The sequence below is a fragment of the Rhea pennata genome, chromosome 19 (genome assembly GCF_028389875.1).
Source record: "Rhea pennata isolate bPtePen1 chromosome 19, bPtePen1.pri, whole genome shotgun sequence".
Classification (NCBI taxonomy): domain Eukaryota; kingdom Metazoa; phylum Chordata; class Aves; order Rheiformes; family Rheidae; genus Rhea; species Rhea pennata.
In genome coordinates this window covers 5,242,183-5,265,908 of record NC_084681.1, presented here as the reverse complement: position 1 = coordinate 5,265,908, position 23,726 = coordinate 5,242,183, and the positions used below count along the sequence as shown (strand labels likewise).

The following is a 23,726-nucleotide window of genomic DNA, read 5'->3' as shown; positions in this document are numbered from 1 at the left end:
AGTGTCTGTGACTATGCCAGGAGACACTTCTTGAAACCATTACTCTGCTACACTAAAGCAGATGTTCAGCACAGTGCAGGACTAAGCCGAACGTGATTGGGCCAGATGATGAAAATACTACATTATGCGAGAAGCAGCAGCACAATCTAGTTTTCTTTAACACTCACAAATCAGTATTAGATACGAGACATAATATGCATCAATGCAGGAACAGAAACTGGTTTAAAATAATTCAAAATGATCCTAACCAACAGAGAGGATCACTCCTTTCCTGAATTTAGAGGACCAGGGCATGGCCCATTGAAGCAAACAGCTGAAAGGTAGTTCTACTACACTGGAAAGTCAAAAGGCTGTTGTCTCTCTCCTGTGAAGAAACACTGTGATCCAAAGGAGACATGGGATCATGGCTCACTCCTGTTACCTTTGCTGGAGCCAGTAAAGCTTGTTTTGCTGAAGGAGAAGCATGTAAGGAAGAAGCATGAAGCAGGTCAGGCTTGGTAGCTGGAGAACAGCTGTTGTGTAGCAGGCAACAGCTGTGCTTTAGAGGCAGTGGATTTCCAGGTGCTTTCAGTTTGGGGATTATTTGAATTTGGGCTTTTAAAGTGTGAGCTATGAAAAAAAGATCCCTTGGGTCAGTTTGTTTCAGCCACTATCTTTTCTTTCCTTTTTGCTTTCAATTGCAAGTTTCTGTGTGACTATGAAACTGAAAAAAAGGATAAACCAGTCCTGGGGACTGTACCAGAGCACAATTCATGCAGATTGAATGAATGCCACCATTAACCTATCTTCTGACTAGTGTTTCTCAGATATTCCTTCAAATACGGGATCTCCTGTCATACTTTACTGATGAGAAGAGAAACTGCAAAAACTCATACCCCAAAGGCTGAGCAGCAGGTCACTGTTCATTAGACTCCAGTCTTGTGCTATCTGCAGAGCTAATTACTTGCAGTCTCACTTGTCTCTGTTTTCAGCTCAGATCTGCTAGAGGTGTTGGGAGTGTTTGTGACCTGGTCAATGAGGAGACATAACGAGGCGAACCGGTTGTGCGCGGGCACGTGGACGGTGCTGTCGTGGAATGCAGGCTTCTGTAAATTTCTGTTCCTCTCAACCTGCTGCAGCAGGTGATGACGATGCAGCCTGGGTCGTCCCTGGCCTGCTGTGAGCGTAGGTACCCCTTAAGTATTACGAGGCTGGGACCTGAGCCAGTGTCCACAGCAGCTGGTGAAAAGACTCCCATTGAACTCATGAGGCTTTGGATCCTGCTCCGTCCAGTCTTCCAGTTGCCTGTTGTTTTCACAGTTCTCCCTAGAAATAAATAGCACAAAAACAATCAGTGAAGGAGTAGAAATATGACAAGTCAAGTTGCTAGTTGATGTATTTGTAATCATTGAGTTTCTGTGGTACTGAGCTAATTCTGTGACTAAAATCAAGTCTCCAGAAAAGTGAATTACTTTTGTTAAAATTTGTTTTCTTTCAGTTTTGGCTACTGAAGAGTTTTCTTTCCATTCTCTCTTGCTGTGCAACACTTTCCACTCAGTAAATTGTTGTCTGCTGCAGACATAGCAATATCCCAAAATAGCTTTATTCTTGAACTCATGTTTATCAAAACAAGTCTTTGCAGAAACTACTTTAACATTTTTTCCAACTCCAGTAGCACATAGTAGACTTTTTCAGGCTAACCTAGAAATATCTTGAAAGGGGTACTTCATTTTAATTAAGCTACATAAGATTGCATTTCTAAACACTCCAGCACTGAATCACTTACTGGAACATGGTTATTACTTACAGCAAAGCAGTACTGTAGTCCTTTTCAGTATATACATTTGTGCACCAGTGTAACACCTAAATAAATTAATCACATAGCATAGCTGTCTAAAGCTAATGATTAGAGGTTGCAGGACTGAGTCAAGGAAAAAGAAACATAAAAATTGTTCCTAAACTTTGCCTGATCATTTGTAAATGTGATTCAGTTTCTGTTTGAATTCAGTGGTTCGTCTTTTCATAGCAGAAAAAAATTATCTTGGAGATGTAAATGAAAACAAAAATCAGAAGGCTCTTGTTAATATTTGTGACAGTACCAAGTGAACTAAAATTGAACATGTAGGTCTAATGATATTACATCGTCATCTTAGCACAGTTTGAATTTCATACTCCTGGTCTGGATATATCTGAATAATACTGAAATATTAAAGACTCTTTTAAATAGCATATGATTAACTTTTTGCAGAAAACAATATAATCATACAAAGATGTCCAGCAAATAGTTGGGAAAAAGTTGATGTGGAGTATAGAACATTTTCTGGGCCTGGAGAGCTGGACTCAGTGCAGACTTCCAATGCAAATTGGGGAAATTTACTGGTGTGGTTGAAAATGTGGTAAATATTTTGCTGTCTCACCAGGATGTTGTTTGACTGAAATATATCTGTTATGGTTAGATGCATACTACCGTGTGCCTGAAGGATTACATACATGCCTAGCTAGAAAGGCCATATCACAAGTCCCATGTTTTTTTCTCTCTTTGAAGTTACTAGACATGCCAACATATTTCAGACTATTGGTTGTGTCTGAATTGTTCATTTGGAAAACCTGATATTTGCAATTTGGTCTCAGAACTGTTTAGATTGGATGAAGTAGGTTATAAACTTCATGCTCTGTTTCTTGTTTAAGTGAGTGCAGCTTTTTCAATCAGATTTCTAATGAAATGAAGAAATAGAAATTTGCTTTTATTTTTGCATTTTTGGTGAAACATTCCTGCCAATACATGTGCTGGCAAGAACATTCACGAGGAACTAACTTAAGCATGTGCTTAGATTCTGTTCAGCAAATTATGGAGGGCCAAAATTTCAGAAATACTTTAGATATTTAGTTTGGCAAACAAAAATCCAAAGATGCATTTTCAAAGGCATCTAGACAGGTCTAAATCTTGATAATTGAATCCAAAAATAACAATTCAAACAACAGTTTGAAAAGAATTTTACAATAATTCAGATGAGTAAAATCTATTGTTAAAGTGTAGGTATGTATTTGAAAAGTGCCAAATGCTTTTGTCAACCAAAGTAACTGAGTTATTTTCAGCTGTAACACTGATTCTGCAGAATTTAGCCTTTCTTTTTTAATTATGTTCCAGTTTTTCTGTTTTTGTATAATACAAGAAACTCCTGAGATGCAGTATAAGATTTGAGTTTCATTCAGAATCTGAATTAAAACCAAATTATGGTATCCAGCACTTAGATAGCAGTTTGCAAATACTAATTCATTTGAGCCTTGTGCACATACCATGAAGCTGGTTAAAAGAAAATGATTATTCTGATTTCAGAAAGGGGAAAGCTATGTATGTACCCAGTGCTACAGAAGAAGAGGAAATTCAAACAGAGAAATACCTAGTTCTGTCCTGAGTCTGTACCACAAGCTTGTCATTGATTAGTATCATCAGCTCTACCTTTTTATTCTGTGTTCAGAGTGTTAGCCAATGTTTCCTCAAATGAACTTAACCAGTAAAAATTGAAACTAATATAGTCATTCAGTTAACTTCAACTGATTCCCTTTGTAATAAGCTCTTTATGAATTTGTTGTTAAGTAGATTTTACTAGCTGTGATCAAGTTACAAAAGTAATATAATTTTGCTGGTTTTCTGAGTCGATAAATGTGGAGGTGCTACTGAATCATAAATTACTTTTATTTTAAAATGACAATATAATGAAAGTTCCAAAATTGCTAAAGAGAGAATTTGAAATGAATGTGAGTTGGGATGAAATTAATCCTTTTTTGATTATATGTAAATATTATTGGAGAATTAGTGTACATATTTTGCTTTTCTAATCGTTCATGTGAAAAAGTAGTGCATCAGTTCACACTTCACCCATAAGAATAGAGTTTCAAGGCACAAAGAAGCATAGCTTTCTTTTTCTTTAGCTGGAACATCAATGATCTATTCATGTTAATTTTGTACAGTGACATACAGCTGTTAAATGTGTGTTACTAATTTGAGTGTGAGTTGGAGACACTTAATATCTATCAGAATCATACTGTTAATTAAAATATTTTATACTTAAAATTAATTAAAAAAAATCATTTCTAGAGCATTTCAGAGCACTTAATCACTTAAGGGCTAGGGGAGAATCCCCTGAGTGAAAGAAATCTCTGATTTCAGGAGGATGTGTTACATAAGCAAGACAGCATACATGTGGAGCTGCTGGAATGAAAGGAAATATTGGTGCATTGCAGTAAAATTATCTGACATTTTAAGCTTTATCTTAAAATTAGAGAAATACTGGACAACATCTTTTCTAAGGTGTGCTGCCTGAAGACAGTATTTGTTCTTAAAGGAAGTCTTTTGCCTTGAGCAGAGGGAATGGATAGAGACTGACAAGCCTAGCTGCCGACCATTCAGCTATCTCTTATTTCAAGATTTCTTGCACTTAACACTGAAATATGATCTAAGTATTTGATAATGAGATGAAATCTTGATCTTACAATCCAAACAGGAATTTGATAGAGACGCATTATCATGAGATACTTGTTTAAGTGTTATCTTCTATTTAGCATGGAAACTACCCCCCCCCCCAAAAAAAAAAAGACTTCCTCAGAGTGAGCTAGCTTTCCTAACTTAGCTGTCTAAATTAGATCTCTTAAGTTTGCACGAGTCTTCTGATTCCTTCATTGTTGCATAGTTCATTTCATCTAACATTTTTGTGCATTAAAAATTTGGAATAAAGATCATCTTATGCACATCTAACTTGTTCTGATGATCCTTAAGATTCAGCTTAGTTGGGATCCATATTAAAATATTAAGACAATGCCATCTTTTGAGTTTCTTAGAGTGATGCCAGTACTTTACAAACAAAACACTAGCTATATTCTCCCTTCCTAAAAGGTACCTGGGGCAGCTTAGCTGGTTGTATCCAATTCATTTATTGGATCTGCAATAAAAACAGTTCTTAAAAACAGCAATTTCCAGATTTTTTGGCCCCAAAGATCTCTGTCCGGCCCCAGAATTTCTTTCTGAAGACCCTTTTACCTTCCAGAGCAGCTGAAAAGACATCTGCAGAGGTGATGAAGATTCCAGTTGTGGCTGTGGACTCTGCCATGGGCTACTGCTGTAGTTTTCAGAACTGCTTGCAAATCCCTAGTCTACATTTTTAAAGCAGATGAAAGATGTTCCAGCAAATCAATGTGCTATCAAAAGTATTGTTTCACTGAGAGCAAAAGTTGTGCAAGAATATGCCAAATATAATTATATCCATTTAAAAAGGGAAAATGAAGTGTTTTGATGTGATTGAAATGTTGACTTCTGATCATAGTAGAAGAGTCTCTTTTTAGGATTTCAGTTCAGTATTTATGTCATATCATAAATGATATGGTATTTTATAAAATTTATCTCTGTGTTTCTTCCCTGTGAGTTTCAAGACACAGGAAGCTAGTTTACATCAAGCATCTGTATCACTTGCTCTCTTGTGTATGCATTTCTTTAGTATGTCCATTGGCGCAATATGTGTACATAGATCTCTGCTCTGTTATGTGACCACATGCTGAGCTCTACTTGCTTTACTGAGCCTCTTGCTTCTACTAATTCATTCTTAAAAGAAGCAGAAAACCTATTGGGTAATTATGACAATGGGACACTGGGAGAGAATTTAAAGAAACTTGGCAAGTAATGTGTCATTACTGTAGGCTCCAGAAGGATGTTTTCATAACAGAAACCTGCAGGCCATGCTAGCATCCTGCACCTGCTTCTCTGCAGCTCAATTAAGAAATGATCGGTTTCTTTGTATCATACAGTTCTCCATCTATCTCCTTGTCATTGGTGGGGAAAAGAGCCCTTCCAGCCTGACAGTCCGTGCAATTTGTGTTCTCAGCTTTGCTTATTTGCTTATCTGTTTATGTTCTTTGGTATTCAGATGTATCTTTTTTGAATACACAGACTGGACATTTAGTTTATTCAGTCTCATTTCTACTTTTCTGTTTAAGGACTTGTGCATTTCAAAGCTTCTAATTACAAGTTAAATGTGAAAATATGAGCATCTGGAAATGACTGTGAAGTGTTTAGAGTGATTTGATATTTCTAGCTCATGCTGAAGCTCTAAAATTTTTCTCCAGAATGGCTTCCTTGATTTGGATTTTGATCACCTGAATTTGTATACCTCAGGTTTTTATTTTGAGTTTTGGGTCTGAAGAACTCAGGAGACCAAACCTCTGCCAAAATCATAATTTTTCATCCAGTTTCACACTGAAAATATGCATTATCATTCATGTAGTTTGAATTCGGGACAGATCTCTATATAAGTGTAGGTTTGTTCTGGGTGGTTTTGAAATCTCATTTTAATCCTTCCACAAAACTGAACTAAGCGCAAGCACACCAGTCAGGAAGCAGAGCAAGCAGAGTTTTGCTGAAAATAATTTGCATGTTTCTAATTGAACCTAAGTTGAGGCTGGAGGGTCAGTATTTTATAGCAGTCTCAAAAATACAATTATTTCAATTTATTTTAAAACACTAGCATTTGAAAAGTTGTACTGAATTTCTGTTTTTATTAATATACAGAATTTCCAGTGCAATGAAGCTATGTTTGAGGCCGTGGAACAGCAAGATCTGGATGCTGTTCAGATTCTTCTCTATCAGTACACACCAGAGGAACTGGACCTAAACACACCAAACAGTGAGGGACTAACTCCTTTGGATATTGCCATTTTGACAAACAACGTCCCTATTGCTAGGACCCTTCTACAGGTTGGGGCGAAGGAAAGCCCACACTGTAAGTAAGGAACACGAATTGGCTTAGGTAATTGCCGGTAAGAGATTAGGTTTACTGTTGTTTTGGAAAATTAATTATGTTATGCACGAAGTTTGACTGCTTTTATCATTAAGATGATGATACCAGCAATAATACCACAATGCTGAAGGGTATTTGAAGGACTGTCTGCCTGTTGGATGCATACTCAGCAGATACATTTTGTTCTCTTAAGTCAGAAATACCAACTGATGAATCAGGTTGAACTTTTAACCTGATTAACACTGGGGGAATTGAGTTAGTATCAGTACTGAGAAGAAATCTTTAAAAATATGTAAAGAGGACCTAAGTGAGTAATCCAAAGATTGTAGACTGGAATATGGAGTTTGTCATCAAAAATGAAAGGATAATGTATTATCTTGACTATGGGTTATACTGTTAATCCTTTTGATCTTGGCCCTGATGCCTTCAGGAAACAGACTGTGTTGAAATCTACAGTTTCCATTACTTCAGACTCCTGCTCATAACTCTTCAGTCCTAGTCTTCATATCACCCAAAATCCCATTCGAATGAGAACTTCAAAGTCCTACAGAACCAGTGAAAATCTTAGCATGAGACAGGTCTTCTCACTTTACTGGAATACCAATATTGTTTATAACTACTTATTGAAGTTATAAAACTATCCTTTGTATTCCTTCATGGGCATTTTTATGCACAATTTGTGGATTGCATGGTAACTTACCAACCCAATTAATCAACTGTAAACTATGACACAAACTCTGACGCCTTACTTGTGTCTAAAAATACACCAATGTATGTGAATTTGTTTTAAACTGTCAATGCCTATATTTAGGACATTCCCAGCAAGGCCATAATGAGACTGTGTTTGAGGGGTTCGGCCACTGCAGACTCTGCCATTAATTTCAAGTTAGTTAAATTAACAACATTTAGTGCTGGCATGTCAATCTCAGTGCTCCAGGAAATTGCACCTTGAGGCTACTAACATTGCCAGTTTTTTTACTGGAGAGTGTGTGCATGTGCATGTGTGTGTGTTGAGTTTTTTGCCAGACCCTCAGTGTTGGTACACCTTTATTGCTTTTCTATGTCCACAGCACTTATATTATCATTTATTCTGGCCTCCTTTAACCTTCCCTGGAGATTTTTGCATAGTGTAGCTGCTCAGTGAAAAGAGTTTTTTAGCTTTATATTTATTTGTTTATTTTTCTGTCATGGTTCATGACTGAGGCTTTAAAAAAAAGTGTGACAGCATTTAGAGTACATGATTGACTGCTGAAGCAACATTCATTAACCATGACAAATCTAGAGGAAAACACAGTCTTGAGTGTTCTAAACAGCAGTAAAAAAGACTAAACTAATTTTTCATTGACCTCATCTGTAAATAAATGCAGTCTGATGGCGAGTAGGAGCAATCATAAATTAGTATTCATTTCCTGTAATTAATGCAAACATGCCTATGAACACAGAGAATATGAATATATAACCACCTCATTTCCATTTCAAAATATACGCACCAAATTTCCACTTCACTTATCTTGATTTTTCTGATTGAAATAGTGGATCAAGCTTTCTCAATAAAAGGCAATTGATTGGTATTTTTTTTGTTAAGGGCTTCAAGTTACTACTTGAAAGCAAAATGCAAAAAAATATTTTCAGCGCTCAAAGGTTTGCAGCGTGTTTCCATTTGGCTTTATTCTTGTGGAACTGACAGCAATCACTTCCTATTTTCTTCAGCCTTTCTGCCTGCCTCCCTAACATCCGACCCTGTTAGAATGAAATCCACTCTGTTTTATGATCTCAGGGCTGTAAGAGCATGATCCAGCACTCAGCAGGAGCATTTTCATTTGTCTATGGTGGGTAAATGAGCAAAACTTCTCCAGGCTGTGTGGGAGGGGTGGGGTTCTCAAGGGAAAATTCTGACTCACCTCAGTTTTGGGACAAGACATAAACATCACTTAATCTGGTTGCATGTGACTGTTGAGGACATATGCACAGACCTGGGAAACTGCAAGGTGAAGGCCCTTTCCGTACAGAAGCCTTCCTAGAGGGAAGGCTCTTGCTCTTCTGTTATCTTAATCATAGGCATCCAGCTGGAATCTCAGTGTAGCTGCTAACATAATGCTATAGAAAAGAAGATCTTGAAGATAGATATCTTCCAGCTGTATCACCTGGACTGCTGCCTGGAATAGGCAGAACAGAGGATAAAACCATAGAAAATAAAACTATGATCTTCACTTCCACATGGAGCTCAGAATGTATAAATCTTACCAGGAACCAAGCATCTCTTAAAGACAAAGTAAGCAGGATCAGAGAGTACAGCACTTAGAATATTAACTTAGTGGGGAGGAGGCAGAACTTTCACTGCTGGGTCTTTTCAGTTACTGTTATTCATCACATGTTTCTGGCTTGGCTTGTTCATGCAAACCCAAATAAAAACAAGATTAAAATGTCCAGTGGCTGATTTGACATGTTTCCAAGACCTGACAAATGTGGATCTTGATTAAAGAAATACAGCCAGATCCTCAGTGGGAACTTGAACCAATGCCAATTCACAATCACCTGAAGTTCTGGCCCATAAAATCTCCTCTCTCAGTCCTAGTGTGCTTTCAGATGTGTTGCATGCTTGTTGTAGGCGTGGATCCAGGAAACCCCGTCACCTTTGGCCTCCCAGTAAACAGCCAGTACTGAGTATACCGGCAGATTCCAGTAAGCCTGGCCTATGTCTCTGATGTCCATATGAAGAATGATCAGACTTCAAGCAGGATGGCAGCAAGCCAGCTTCTGAAAGCAAAATCTTAGAGGCAAACCTTCTTCAAAAAAACCCGTTTGGATGTCAGAGGTGTTAAGTAATTCTTTGCTCTCCCCCTGTGGTTTTTAAAAATCCAGTGGCACTTTTCACGGTAGTATGCAGGGTTATCCTTAGACTCTGTTAAACTGATTGTGATACTGTGATGAGAGATAATAGATATAAGTACTAAAAAAAAAAAAAAAAAAAAAAAGGAAAAAAAAGGTTCAGACTGGATAAGAGGAAAAATTCTTTCACCTAAGGACAGCAAAGCAGTGGAATGAGTTGTCCAGAATGGTTATAAAGCCTGAGTTTTTTCTGGGAAGTTTTTGAGACTAGAGTGGATCAAGTCTGAGTAACCTGACCTAAGAGCTGACACTGTTTTAAACAGGAGATTAGACTAGAAAAGGTCCCTTCCAACCTGAATTATCCTGTAATCCTATGATTCCAGGTTAGGAATAATACGTTCTTATGTGCCTGGCAGATATCTTCTGTCATGTGGCATTTTGGTGTCAAAAGCCAGTCAGAGTCTTGATCTCTTATACAACATTTTGATGTTTTCATAGATGTCTACTCCTTTCTTATACAAGTAAATGATCAGTGCAGCCTGTGCAAGTCTCATGCTGTTCCTGTAAAAACCTTAGAGAAACCAGGAGCCTGGCTGTCTCTGTGCAGCAACTGCCCATCATTGCTAAGAGTTGTGGCTTGTGGCAGTGAAACATTTTGGATAAATAGGGGCCTTTTAAATCAAGAGTATCTGAGAGCTCTTTGCAAAATTACCAGATACTAGATAAAATTTATTTTCTGTGGTTTTAGAATTCCTTCTCTTGTATGTGATTTCCTGTGCATTGAACGTCAGATCAGTTGTTGCATTACTTCTCACATTAAGCAGCTTTACAAGTTACATTTTCTAACCTGTTGAACAAGCTCAGGCTAAGAGCAGTTCTGAAAATAGTGATTGATTCTACATGTTACACTGCATAGGAGCTGATTTAGGGCAGTCGTAAGAACATGGGACCAAAGCCTGTTTTAGCTTGTAACCTATGTTACTGTCATTTTCATCTTTATATAGCACTCAGAAGTTTGTATGGACAAATACATGTTGAATAGGGACAAATTTGAGGGACAAATATATGTTGAATAGAAATTGTCTATTCAAACAGAATAGACAAGAAACAGACAGAAATTGTCTGTACATTGGAGAAAAACGTCTGTGTGTCAAATTGTTCACTATAGATATATATGTATATGGGGCCCTAAGGCACAAAGAAAACCTGGAAAGAGATCTGTTGAAGGCCAGCCAGGGCCCTTAAACACAGCACTCATTCTTAGGTATGCCAAATAGATCTCTCTTCACTTACAGAGATTTATATATTGTACGTGTTTATCTATAACCGATACCAGCCTCTCTTTTCTGTGGAACCTAATGATGATGTGGTTAAGTAGAGGCTGGATAGAAAACAAAATGTTTAATTGTTTTAGTTCTTTTTTTAATGTTCCACCAACTTAAAACAGTCTATTTCAATCTATTTAAGACATTCTAAAGTGTGTGAGAAACACTAGGAAGCAAAACTTGCTTAATTTATTCAAGTGACCAGATCCTCAAGTGGTATAAATTGGCATGGCTGTAATCCGCTTGACTACAGGACATCTACCAGAAGACAGTGTTGCAAGGATTGATCTTATATGGATTATATTTGAATGCCTAAGGCCACAATTTTATCGCGTAAGTCTATCAAGCGATTATTTACTTTTCCCTTTTCTTGGTAGTTATTAACATGGAAAGCAGGTCAGCACATCTGAGCACGTTGGTTCAGGAAGCACAGCAGCGAGTTACTGAGTTGTCTGCACAAGTGATGAATGAAGGCCTTGATATCGACAACACAGAAAAAGAGAAGCAACTAAAAGCATGGGAATGGAGATACAGGCTATACAAGCGCATGAAGGCAGGCTACGAGCATGCTAGTAAGTAGAAGAAAGTAATTATGAAGTTCAAGACAAGAACTCTGCAGCTGAGAATACTCTGCCTTTGTCAAAGAAAGATGTTTTGATACAACACTGCTCACAACAAGATACTCACAACAAGACAAGTGTTAAAGTGGGAAAGCTGAGAAATACAACTAAATAGCATTACCCATAATGAGAAGAGAATTGATGTTAGAACAAAAGAGTATCAAAAATATGAGAGCATCAAGCACACAGCTCCTTTAGGAGCAGATTGCTTAAAACTGATAAGAGGAGGCCTACAAAGTTTTGGTTCAGGATCTAAGCATTCTGTCCTGCTTCTTTCTCTTCACAGTTGCTTCTGGGTTTCATTTAGTGTGATCAAAATTTAAAATAGATCTATTAAGAATATATGACTAGAAGAAAGAGGGACAGAACTTTGGCCTTTTTTCTGTTGTAATTTAAAATTCGTTTTAAACATTTCTGTTTTAGAAGAATGGAATTTTAAATACTTGACCAAACAGTGGAATTCAAATTCTCACATAAAAATCTGTGAAAACGTAATCTTTTTTTTTTTTGACATGTACGTATGAGAACAGTCACAGATTGGACCACTTTAAACAGTTCTGCAAGTGAGTCTGTACCCAAAGTAAAAGTAATTTTGGACTCATGGCAAGGAGCAAACAAACAGGGCCAAACTGTTTCACATTTAAACCTCTTAACTGTATTGTATTCAATGAAGTACAATCATTGCCATTAACATCTTTACAGCCACCTGTATATAAATGGACTTACAAATAATTTTTACAAGGTTACTGTATTCTAAAATTATTTTTTCAAGGCAAATTTGGTACTCCTTGTATTAGATATTAAATACAGCAAATTCAGCAGTATTGTAAGTTATAATGAAAAAACTGTTATTCACACCATCATTAAATCATGACATTCTGTGTTTGATTTCTGAATTTAAAACAATTCAGCATTGTTTTAAAAGACATTAAGCTTAAATTGACAAATATACTTTGGAACTGCTACACTGAAACATTTGTAGAATACAAAATTTCTGAATCTCATAATGTAAAAATGGTTTCTGTCATTTGATAAATTTGAGTTTGTTAGTGAAACCATAAAGGTTTAATTAGCTCTTTGTGGTTTTGTCCTTTCTCTCCCCTCTTACCCACCCCAAGAGATTTATAGGGGCTTTTCATTGACATAATTAGCATGAATCTATTTTATTGGGTTACATATATGCAGGAAGATATTTTTAACCAAAAGGAGCCCAAAACCATGATAGAAACAAATGGTGTCTGCAGGATATTGTTAACAGGGGCACTAATTAAAATGCTTAAAAGGCAGAGAACACAAACACCTACAACCCGAAGCTCACAATTGCAGGGTGATTTTCAGTGGGTTCTTTGAAGACACAGAAACATTGTTTGAATAGGATTTGTTGTGCTGAAGAGCTGATGTTTTCTCTTCTCTCCCAGGAGCCCCTGAGGCGCCAACCAATGTCTGTCTCATGGTAACAAGCAGTACATCACTCACTGTCACCTTCCAAGAACCTCTGAGTGTCAACTCAGCTGTAGTGACCAAATATAAAGGTACTGATTTTAGACATCTTTCATTTATCTTAACAATGTGCAAAACTTTGAGGCCTAAGTGACAAGGATATTTATCTACAAGAGAGTATATTGCACTGTAATTCGGATGTATTTGAATTTAATCATTTTTGCTGTCAATAACTGTAGGAATGGATTTTTTCCCCAGAAAAAGAAATTTTCAAAAAAGAAAATTAAGTTAACCAAAAGCTTTCTCCTTTAGTGTTTTGATGAAGTTTGCTTGACTCGCTGTGGTTGGGACATCAGCTCAGTGAATGAGTTGAGATGAGCCAGCTATAAAACACAAGCTAACTCTTGGTGCCTGTGGGCCTCTGAAACCATGTGTATCTTTGTAAATGCCAAACCCACACCACCATTTCTTAAAGGAATGCCTCTGGAAGCTGAAACTTCTGGCAACAGCATCATACAGCCCAACTAATTAGCTATTCCAGGGCTGCCACATCATTCCTGGAAGAGCAATACATTTGGGGTGGCACCAGTTAGTTGTGAAGTGGAATGAATAGGAAAATGCTTCCCTCTGAATAGCTCTCTTGAATAGAAATGGTTTCAGAACAGAGTTTCTGTTCCACAGGAAATTCCAACTTTAAAAAAAGTTTTATTGCAGGTTAGAACAAAAATGAGAAATTTTAAATTTTCATGTTTAAAGGAACTTTCAGATTTTATAAAATGTTTGGAACAGTAAGCTCTTCCAAGCTAAGTGCAGCAATCAGAAACCTCCATCTTCCAGTGGAACCCTGGCATACATATCAGGAACCTCCTTCCACATAAAAGCACTGTTCTAAAGAACTGGCACCACCTTTGCCTGCCTCAGGGAGGGCAAAAAATGGGGACTCTGAACATCCTCTTAGTTGATTTCCTTCTACTTCTATCTCTGTCTTCCTGTTGTGTCTGTTCCAGCTTGCATTAATAATTAAAAATTTGTTGGAGAGGTATCTGAACCGTGGATTTTCGTATCAGTAGCAAGAACCATAATGACTGGGCTGTGGGGCAGTGTGTTTCATCTTTGTGTGTGTGTGTCGCAGTGATTGCTCCAGCAGGAGATGTTCAGAGAGCACCAGTCCAGGAGAGTGCCCAATAGTTTGTGGGGCTCCTCTGAGGGTGGGAAATGCAGGTGCCCAGGCCCAACTAGTATCTGCACACAAAGGACTGCATAAGTTTATTTTGGAATAGGCAGATTCTCTCCTCCTCTCCTCCCCCCGCCCTCCGACACACACACTTCATAGCTGAGTTTGTCCAGTAGAATTTTTTTTACAGTGTTTTTAAAAAAAAAAAAAACAAAAAAAACAAAAAAAGAACCTACGAACAACCCCCAGACATGACTAAGACCGTCAAAGTGATTCCATTGTTTATAACCTCAGTAGAAGGGTAAATTACTGTATTATACCTAGTCAGCTCTGGAGTGCTGCAGGAAGTGTGATTTTGAAAAACATCAAAGCCCTTTAAGAGCCTAAATCTAATTTTCAACAATGGGTTTGGGTTGCCGAGAAACTAGATTTTATTTAAGGGCTTTCTACTGCCTGATTTACTAGTGCAAATGGTAGTTGGGCTCCTAAAACACTTAAATTCTCTTGAAAATACTAGCCTGCACTTTGTAATAAGCAGATTTTGTGCAACTCTGATGCATTGTCCACAATTTATCATAAATGTTGGTATTTCCACAGTAAAGGAAATCCTCAAATACAATCAATTTTTTAAAAATATTTTCTAAAGGTTGTGGTTTTCTCCTCTTGCATATACATTTGGTTTGAATCTGTTTTGCACCATGCCACAGCTCTGTTCTCTTTTTGGTAAGTACAATATTAAGAGAAATTTAATCCAACATGACCTAACTTTCTAATCAGACTAGATAGCAGTGCTCTTGCATTTTGAATTATCCTCATTGGTGATCATTTTATGCTTTATCAAGTTGACAAGTGACAATTAGTCCTGCCAGAATGTTCTTTCAAAATCCTTTATCCCAGGAGACCTGCATATTTATGGTTAGATAAAAAGAAAGATCATTAATAGCTCCTTTTAGTGACTTTCGGGAATTAATTAAGCACTGGTTGTAGAATTGTTTATTACATTAAGGAGTGAGATTTTTTTGTGCTAGTTTGAGGGGCCATAAAATGAACCTTCCAAATGATCACTTGAAAGATTAGAACCAGCTAGCAATTACTAGCCATGAAAAGAGCTTGATAGCACTGTCTGAGGATCTTTTTAATCTGATATAGAAATCCCCAATCCTGAAAATCATCTAAGCGTTTTGCTAATTCAGGACCAAAAATAAACTGTTACAGATTTTTTCCCTGATACTTCTTTTTTTAGTGAAGAAAAGTACAGGAGCACTTCTAGTAGTGTTTAGGGAATACTTGCTCATTAAGAAATGCTAATAATGTTCTTTCTCCGGACTTCATAGAGGATAAAAACCTGACATCACTTCAGTTTAGTTTAGTTCCTTAAAAACATTGAGAAACTGCCAGTTCCCTTTTTGTGTCTTTTTTTTTTTTTTTTTACATATTTTTCCAAAGTTTTATTTGCTCAAATGTCATTTCGAAGCTAGGCTTGGAACATTGTCTGTTTGCTATTTTCTTGTGTGTGATCCTTTCCCATGTTAGCTATATAACTTACAAATAATAATAGAGGAGAATAATACTTTGCACTCACTCTCTAACCACTAAAACCCTCTCACTTCATTAGGAGATTTAATTTTAACCACACATGGTGAATGGGTATTGACTTTGGTGTCCCAGCTGGATGGCAGTTCAGTGATTGCATTCTGTGGAGCCATTGCTTTAAGGAGCCAGCGTATTCTTTACTTCCTCTCTTGGATTGTTGTTTAATGTTGCAGGCACCATCCTAATGGCTCCCTTCAGTTTCCCTACAGAGAAGGGTACAGTGTAGTGGTGGCTGCAATGAAATTATTCCTATGTATATTGTAACTTAGTAAAGTGTTTTGAGGTTGGAAGCAGACAGGCATGACATAAATCAATAATAATAGTAATAATCTTTTCTGCACTAGAGAGAGATTTAAAGCCAGAGACACACTACTCCAGCCAGCTTTAAGAAGGATGTGAAGCATCACTGTAATACTGAGAAGAAAAGCCCCTGTCCTTGGTTAATCTTGCCCTGAAGTCAAACTATACAAACCATCATGGAAATATTAAGACCTGCGTTGGTTTTGTGTCTTTGAAACTGCAATCAAAATGTTCTACACTATCACACAAAATAACTTGCCAGAGTTTGAAAATAAGGTGAACCTTATTATACAACATTTTGTACACACTGCTCATGTTGTTACTGCATGATGTTTTTTTACCCCAGAGCTACACTACTCTTAACTACGTTGACGCAAAATATCACAGCAGCATCATTATCCAGATAGGCTTCTAGACACAGACACATTGGAGCTGGGTAGTAGGTGCTTGGAGGGCTTTTAAGAATTGCTGTCTTTTACCTGTTAGCCTTTCTGATGGTGTTCACATATAGTACACAACACACACACACAAAAAAATCAGTTCAATTCAAAGAAAAAGATTACACTTATTTTCTGCTCATTTTAAACCTGATTATTGTTTTGCTTCTGTGATGAATAAGTATAGTTTAGCCTCCTCTTATTGCATAATATTTTGCATCTATTTCCTATCAAAAGCTGTCATAATAGTACTCTAATCCCCAAGTATAGGATAAGGAAGAAAAGTGGACACCGTGCTGAACATTACCTACTGAGAAGGACCACCATGCAATGGAAAATCTGAATTTGTACTTTATTTACAATTTCCTGAGCAAACATTTTTGCAAAAAATTAAGGCAGCTTCTGTACCAAAGTTGAGCTAATTTATTTGAGAGATGAGCTATTTATGTTTGAAGAGAGAGAAAGAGAGGAAAATCTGAACCTCATTTATGTGGCAAACAGAGCTGATCTACTTTCTGTTTGAATATAGCTATGGACTCAGATACCATGTTATTTTCCAGGTAGCAATGCTAAGTTGTCTCGGCTGCTTTAGTCCTTAAGTTTTTTGTTTGTTTGTTATAGTGGAATAACTTATGTTTGTCAGGATTGCCCAACTTCTAAGATTTCTGTTGGATGGAGAGAAGATTTTTTCTTTTTTGATGTCAATGTAACTCTTTTTTCTTTTAAAGAGGCAGCTTAGCTTAGATCAGGAAAGAGCGTTATGTGTTGTTCAATTTTTGACAAAAGATCACCTACTGCTTCCCTTCCTCCTAGCCAATTTGTGGTCTTTTCAAAATTTTTTGCATTAGAATAAATTATTTTTAAATCATTGGTTCAGCCTTAGTAAGATGTGCAGTAGGCAAAATATGTTGCTGTCTGATCCAGTTCAGTGGCCTGAGTGGAACATGTTGATTATAGGCAAATACATTTGTCCAGGAGAGTTGGTGCAATTTGATGTCGTCACTGGAAGTCTCAACCAAAGGAACAGACTTGGTTTGGTTTACTGAGCTGCCTTTTCATTAAAGGTCAGCATCCAAGATCACAGGATGAGGAAGTTTGCCAAGGTGGGCCTATATATTATGTGTTCTGCAGCCCCAAAAAATCATTGTCTGAGGTTATCAATTGAGATCTCACTTTGTCAGTGGAAATCTTTCATTAAAAATTTCTGTGTGAAAAGCCTCAAGAATTTTATAAAAACTGTCTTAGGAATTTTGTGTGATTCTGCATGTTTGACTTACAGGAATAATCGTTCTACAACCAAATAATCTCGCGAATCTGACTGGGCCTCTGATTGTCACTGTGCGCATACACACACACACTTACTACAAATTTTGTAATTGTGTATTTGATCTGTTTATCTGTAGTAGACCTGCCGTATTTGACTGAATTTGGATTGCAGGCTTCCTGCAGTGATCCTTCCAGTATTGCATAGGCAGGACCAGTACTGTGGGGGTTTGGCTCCACAGAGGTTTGGCTAGTCCATCAGGTAGAGTTTACACAAAGGACATACTTGTGTGTATTTGCTTATTTATTTGCAAGTGCATGTGTGTGTGTAAAATACGAGATACCTCCACTCCATCTTTTCTTCTGCTTTCTTGGTAACTGTTCACATTGCAGTGCCACTCAAAGTAGAAGATAGTAAGGCTGAGCTTTGCTTGAATTCTGAAAGAACTCTGGATGTGGAAGTGAATGCTTATGGAAGTGGATCTTATGTATGAAACTGGGCTGCTTTAACATTAATATCTGTACATCCTTATAAAGTAGATTCTTTGTCACACCCTGATCCTGTTCCAGTTTGTAGCAGAATTCAACTTAATTTTGAAATGTTTTTCACTTATTAGTCAAAGTTTGTGTGTATTCTGAAACTCATTCTTTCTTTCCTCAAATCTGTTCTTTACTCCATAAAAAAGGAAAGAGAATACATTTCTTTGTAAGACATTTGAATTTATCCTGCTGAATAGGTGTGGTCTGATATTTTTTACAGTACTTCATTTATGGCATTTTATTAGGTCTCCTGGGCAATTTATTTGCACATTACATTTTGGTAGCTAACAGGACTGTGCAATATGACTTCTATTTTTATGCATAGCAACTACAGAAATGTTTAAATGTTACAACAAACCTTTCTAACTCCTTTCAATGTCTGTAGTGCAGTAGAAGTTCTTAAATTTTCTGTTAAGCCTGCTATGTATTTAAAGACACCTTTGAGGTTGGATTACATATTAAATGAGAGTATAATTAAGTAATGTAGTGGATCAGACACACATTATTCAATTCAATCATTCTTTCCTCCTGCTTTGTGTTTTATAAGAATTTTGAACAGTAGCTCAAGATGAATGACTGTGAGAAAACCCAGACGTCTAGGGTCTGTTTTTGTCTGTCTTTGGTGTATCTGAGAAAAAGGCTCATATCATGATGAGGCTTAAGTTTAGACATTGCTTTACCTTTTACATTTGCTTTGACTTAACAGCATTAATAAGCATTTTAAAAAATGCTTTGCATGTCGCTAAACAGTAAAGCTTCTAGTTTATAGACAGGGAAGCTAGCATAGAAGAGGTGAATTTCCTATAGTCAGTGACAGGACTGGAACCCAAGACCTTCTTTTTCTGTCTCGAAGGAGAGCCCTTCTTTAGCAGATCTTTTGATCCATGGGTTTGGTAATGCTTCCTTACTGCAAACTTAACAATGTTAGCTGCTAATAAGATTAAGTAGCAGAATCTCTTCAGAGGGAATGGGGTAATGTTTCTGTTCTCACCGCTTTATTGCTGAAGTCTTTTGTGGTCCATCATGGTCTTTCCTTGTCCACATATATGTGCAGAGGCTCTGAAGTAGTCACTTTACCTGTCCACTCAGAAGCTGATATTCTTCTAGTGATTAGATCTGATGCATAGGACTGATAAATGAATATAAATTTGAAACTAGGCCCTTAGATTTGCTTCAAGATCTTACCAGGTATATTGAGCATAAATTGCAGAGTTTAATGCATTCATGCATGAGTGCCCAATTAGTTTGTGCATGAGTACCCAACTAATTTATGCATGAGCACCCAATCAGTGCATGCATGAGCACCCAATTAAATTACTTATGACTGCCCAACTGGTTCACACGAGTACCCTGTTAACTCATGGGTGAGCACCCAATTGGTTCATGCATGGGTACCCAATTAGCTCATGCCTGAGTGTTGTGTTGGGCACACATGGCAGGTTTTGGTAGCCCAAGGCTGCAGTGGTGCTTGTGTGGGAAGATGCCAGGAACTGACAGTTGCTGATCACAGCGAGGCCCAGCCAGCTCTGAAACCAATGAAGACACTCCATCACACTCAAAAACATCAGCCATCAGAGGAGCCCACAGCATCCTAGCTCAGTTTTAAGAGCAGGAGCCAATAGGGGAGGAGATGCATGAGCAGATGTCTAAGGAGACACACAGAGAGATGTTTGAGAAGATATGGGGCTGGAGAAGTGCTCTTGGAAGGAGCTGTTTCATGACCAAGGGTGCACCCTTAAGAGACTGCAGCCCTTGGGCAATTCACACCAGGGCCGGGGCCCTCCAAGGAGCACAGCCAAGGCAACTTGCACCTGAGTGGGGACGGTGAGGAGCAGAGGAGGGCCAGCAAGAAACACAGGGGAGTAGCAGGTTGCACCCCAAACTCCTGTGCTGCCCATTGCCTCCCTGAAGGAGTTGGCAAGGACTAAGCATAACCCATGGTGAAATCAGGGGCTGCAGGGACTATGAAAGAGGTAGGATAGGTGTTTAGCTTAAGCTGAGCCTGGAAGAGGGGGAGGAAAGGTGTTTACTTAAGTGTTTGTTTGTTTGTTTGTTTTCTCTCAATACCTGAATCAGTGATTAGAAGTTTGTGTTAATGGGCAATAAATTTAATTAAGTAAAAATTCCCCAAATCAGGAGTGTTTTGCCCATGACAACTGGCTGCAGTGTTATGGAGAAGAGAAAGCACTTTAAATTACTGTAGGTATTAGTTTAGAAAGAAATAAATGCCTCAAATGTAATCAATCAGCCTCTATTCAGATAAGGCTCCACTCTTAAAAAAAAAAAAAAAAAAAAAAAAAAGATTACAAGGGCTTCAAAGGAAAAGCACTGCAATCCCATTAAATTGGTTAATTGAAATACAGATTTGTGTATTTTCTTTCTTTGTTGACATTGCTGTGCAGTGTTCCACTTTGTGAATGTCTTGTACGTTTTGACAAATGATTGTTTTTGTTGTTGTTTGCATTTTCCCAACTGGTCGTTTTTATCAGATTTGAATGTGTTATGTTTTGGGAAGAAGCTGTACCTAACCCACAGATGAGTAGTCCTTACTTTCATAAGCTTCCCAAACGGCTTTGGTTACACAGATTACATGAGTAAAAACTACGCACTTGGGAGTGGAAAATTGCAAAGCTGGAGCCTGAGCCTGTTCCACCTTTCTAGCCTTTTGCCAGAGCTTCATTTATTCTGCAGTCCCCTTTCACAGTTCTAACGTGTTTTCTCCTACTTTCCTTTTCACAGCAAGAGTGGGTTTATGCTGTTACAATGTAGAGTTCTGCATTAGATTTTTAACCACTGGCCTGCATTGGAAGGCAATATGCACCTCCACAGCGTGTATTTTTAGTTATTTATAACTGTTAGTAAGAAATTTCATTCGCGCTAACAAAAAGGAAGAAATTCCTTCTTCCACTGCATTAACTGACCTCACTACCAGCAGATAAAGAATTGTTAGCAGGTGGACAACATTAATTAAATACTTCAGAGGAAACAGTCAATCCTTTTCATATTTTCTGTCGGTAAGAATTTTACTGCAAAGCAATAAGAAATGATACGTCATGAATGTAATATATATCTGCCATAAAATGAACTGGTGAAACCAAGATCAAGCAAAGATGTTTCTTTAGTACTGAGCCCACTGTCATGATGCTGCCTATAATGATCTCTTTTATGCCTTGATTTTTCTGGCCTCAGTCAAAGGAATATCCTGAAACAATATCACAGAAAAGGTGATTTAAATTCATCTGTTATTATTAGCAGGCATAAAAGGTAAAGGAATCCACAGCTGTTTGGAAGGAGCTTTACTACAAATGAATAAAGTATTTGAACATTTTAAAAATTTCTCAGAAACTAGCAGTAGCTTATTACTCACACCCCTGGACATTTCAAATGAAGATATACTCTCTAGGCATAGTCTGCCATACTCTTCTCTTTCACACTGTAGCACAGTAAAGCTTTATTTACTTTAGGTGGACACAGTGTTGTTCACCGCTTTTCTTCATTCCTCTTCAGCCTTACTAATGTTCCTACCATTTCAGTAAAAACAGCTTGAATGAGTTTATAGAAACAACTGAAATAATAGATAAAATCCAAAATAACGAAGGCTGGTATTTAAGACAGGTAGGAACCCCATTTTTAATTTGTGTGATACCTAGAAGTCATAATGCCAGGCCATGACTACATTGTTTTAACTTCTGTGTTTGCACAGCAATATGTCTGAATCCCTTAGGTGCTGTAATAAATTCCAGTCTCCAAACAAACAAAGGAAAAGTTCGCCTGTCCCTTTTGTAAATGTTGTGGCTTGTATCATATTGTCCCTATCTACACTCATCAAGCAAAATGTCACAGACTCTGAGTGTTCTGAGTTAGCCTGCATTTATGGGTGGATTACAAACTTCATGTGAAAAATGGGAACACATACAGACTCCTCAGTGCCAAACTTCTCAGTGGAGGCACCATGCAGGGATCTCTGCAAGTATTCCATGCAGCTGGTGTGACTTGTCTTTCTGCTATCATTCTATGGAGAGTTCCCAAACATGAGAGCCAGAACCGAAATCTGCAAAAATTGAATGAATAAATGTAGAGCTTGTTTACAGTATTCACTCAGCTCTGTTCTCCATCTGAGATGATGCTGTGTCCACTGACAAACTCCTAGCTGCTCTGAACTCTCTTTTCTAGGCTGGATTAAGAAGGGATTTAGTAGTCTGAATTACAAAATGTTCCTTTCAGAGAAACAGTAGTCCATAGACCAAGATTTGGCAACAGTGTCCTTAGGGAAACCTGTTCAGCTCTTGTTGATACAGTGATCTGAAATAGGACAGTCAGTGATTTAGTATAGGTGATATTGGGATGAAAGAAAACCTCTTTCAGCTGACTGCTGTTTGAGTGCTGCAGAATCAGCTATTGTTATCTTTGCCACCTGAGACTGTGACAATTCCTGTTCATCTTATCTTTATTCAAACAAATGACAGTGCTCAATGTCCTTGAATCAAGCTGCTAAGATACTATGAGTGTAAATTATAATTACTTTTTAAAGATCAGCAGACAGAAAAAAATGTTATTTGTTATTATTATACAAATAATAATACATTGTTCTATAGCTTCCTTTGAAATGTAAAACAGAAAGAATGAGAGCTCTAAAATCAGAAACCCCTTTAAAACATATTTAGCAGTAAGACCCCAGGTTTAGGACAAATGCCCTCATCCACTTCTGGGTGACAGTAACACTCTCTTAGCACCAGAACAGGTTGCCCAGAGAGGTTGTGGAGTCTCCTGCTCTGGAAATACTCAAAACCTGCCTGAATGCAGCCCTGCCTAACATGGTCTAGGTGACCCTAGGAGCAGGGAGGCTGGACTAGATGATATGCAGAGGTCCCTTCCAACCTTATTGATTCTGTGGTTCTGTGTGTGAGGGTCCTTGGGAACACTAGCTAGGATCACAGTGTCCTTGAGCCTAGGCCCTGGAAATAGGGAGGAAGGGGAAGAGAGAACATCCTTGCTCCTGAAGAGTCTGGATTTAAAGCTGCAGTGGCACAATGGTTTACCCAAGGTCACACAGCAAACCCGAAGCAAATGAAAGAATCAGACCCAGAACCCCAGCTCAGTACACTGTTCAGTAGTTCCCACCAACTTGGCAACATAAATCATGTCTTTCAATCTATTTAAGCTACACAGCAATGTAGGGAATAATTGGAAGTGTGAGTAAAAACAAATGCCAAGAGAAGTGACATTCTACTGTGATTTGGGCTGTTTGCTTAGAGGAAGATGCCACTTTCCCGAATGGGTCTACAATAAGATCAGGAGATGTTTTGTACCTTCACTTTGTCTCTTGTCTGTCCATCTGTCTCTCTGATGAGCTCTTGAAGGTATGCTCAGTGTACCAGAAAGATAGCGAATAGAAAAGAAACAGGTGAAAAGAAACTTGTCCCTTTATTTCTAAGTGC

At 37.8% G+C, this 23,726-nt stretch overlaps 1 protein-coding gene across 2 annotated transcripts in view; it reads left to right on the top strand.

The window, feature by feature from the left end:
• Window positions 1-23,726, top strand: part of ANKFN1 (ankyrin repeat and fibronectin type III domain containing 1) — a 69,880-nt gene that overhangs the window by 7,359 nt on the left and 38,795 nt on the right. For both annotated transcript variants that reach the window (XM_062591780.1, XM_062591781.1), the window contains 3 exons: window positions 6,539-6,749; window positions 11,299-11,493; window positions 12,960-13,073. In XM_062591780.1, coding sequence (XP_062447764.1) covers window positions 6,539-6,749; window positions 11,299-11,493; window positions 12,960-13,073 — 520 coding nt within the window. The remainder of the gene's footprint in view (window positions 1-6,538; window positions 6,750-11,298; window positions 11,494-12,959; window positions 13,074-23,726) is intronic.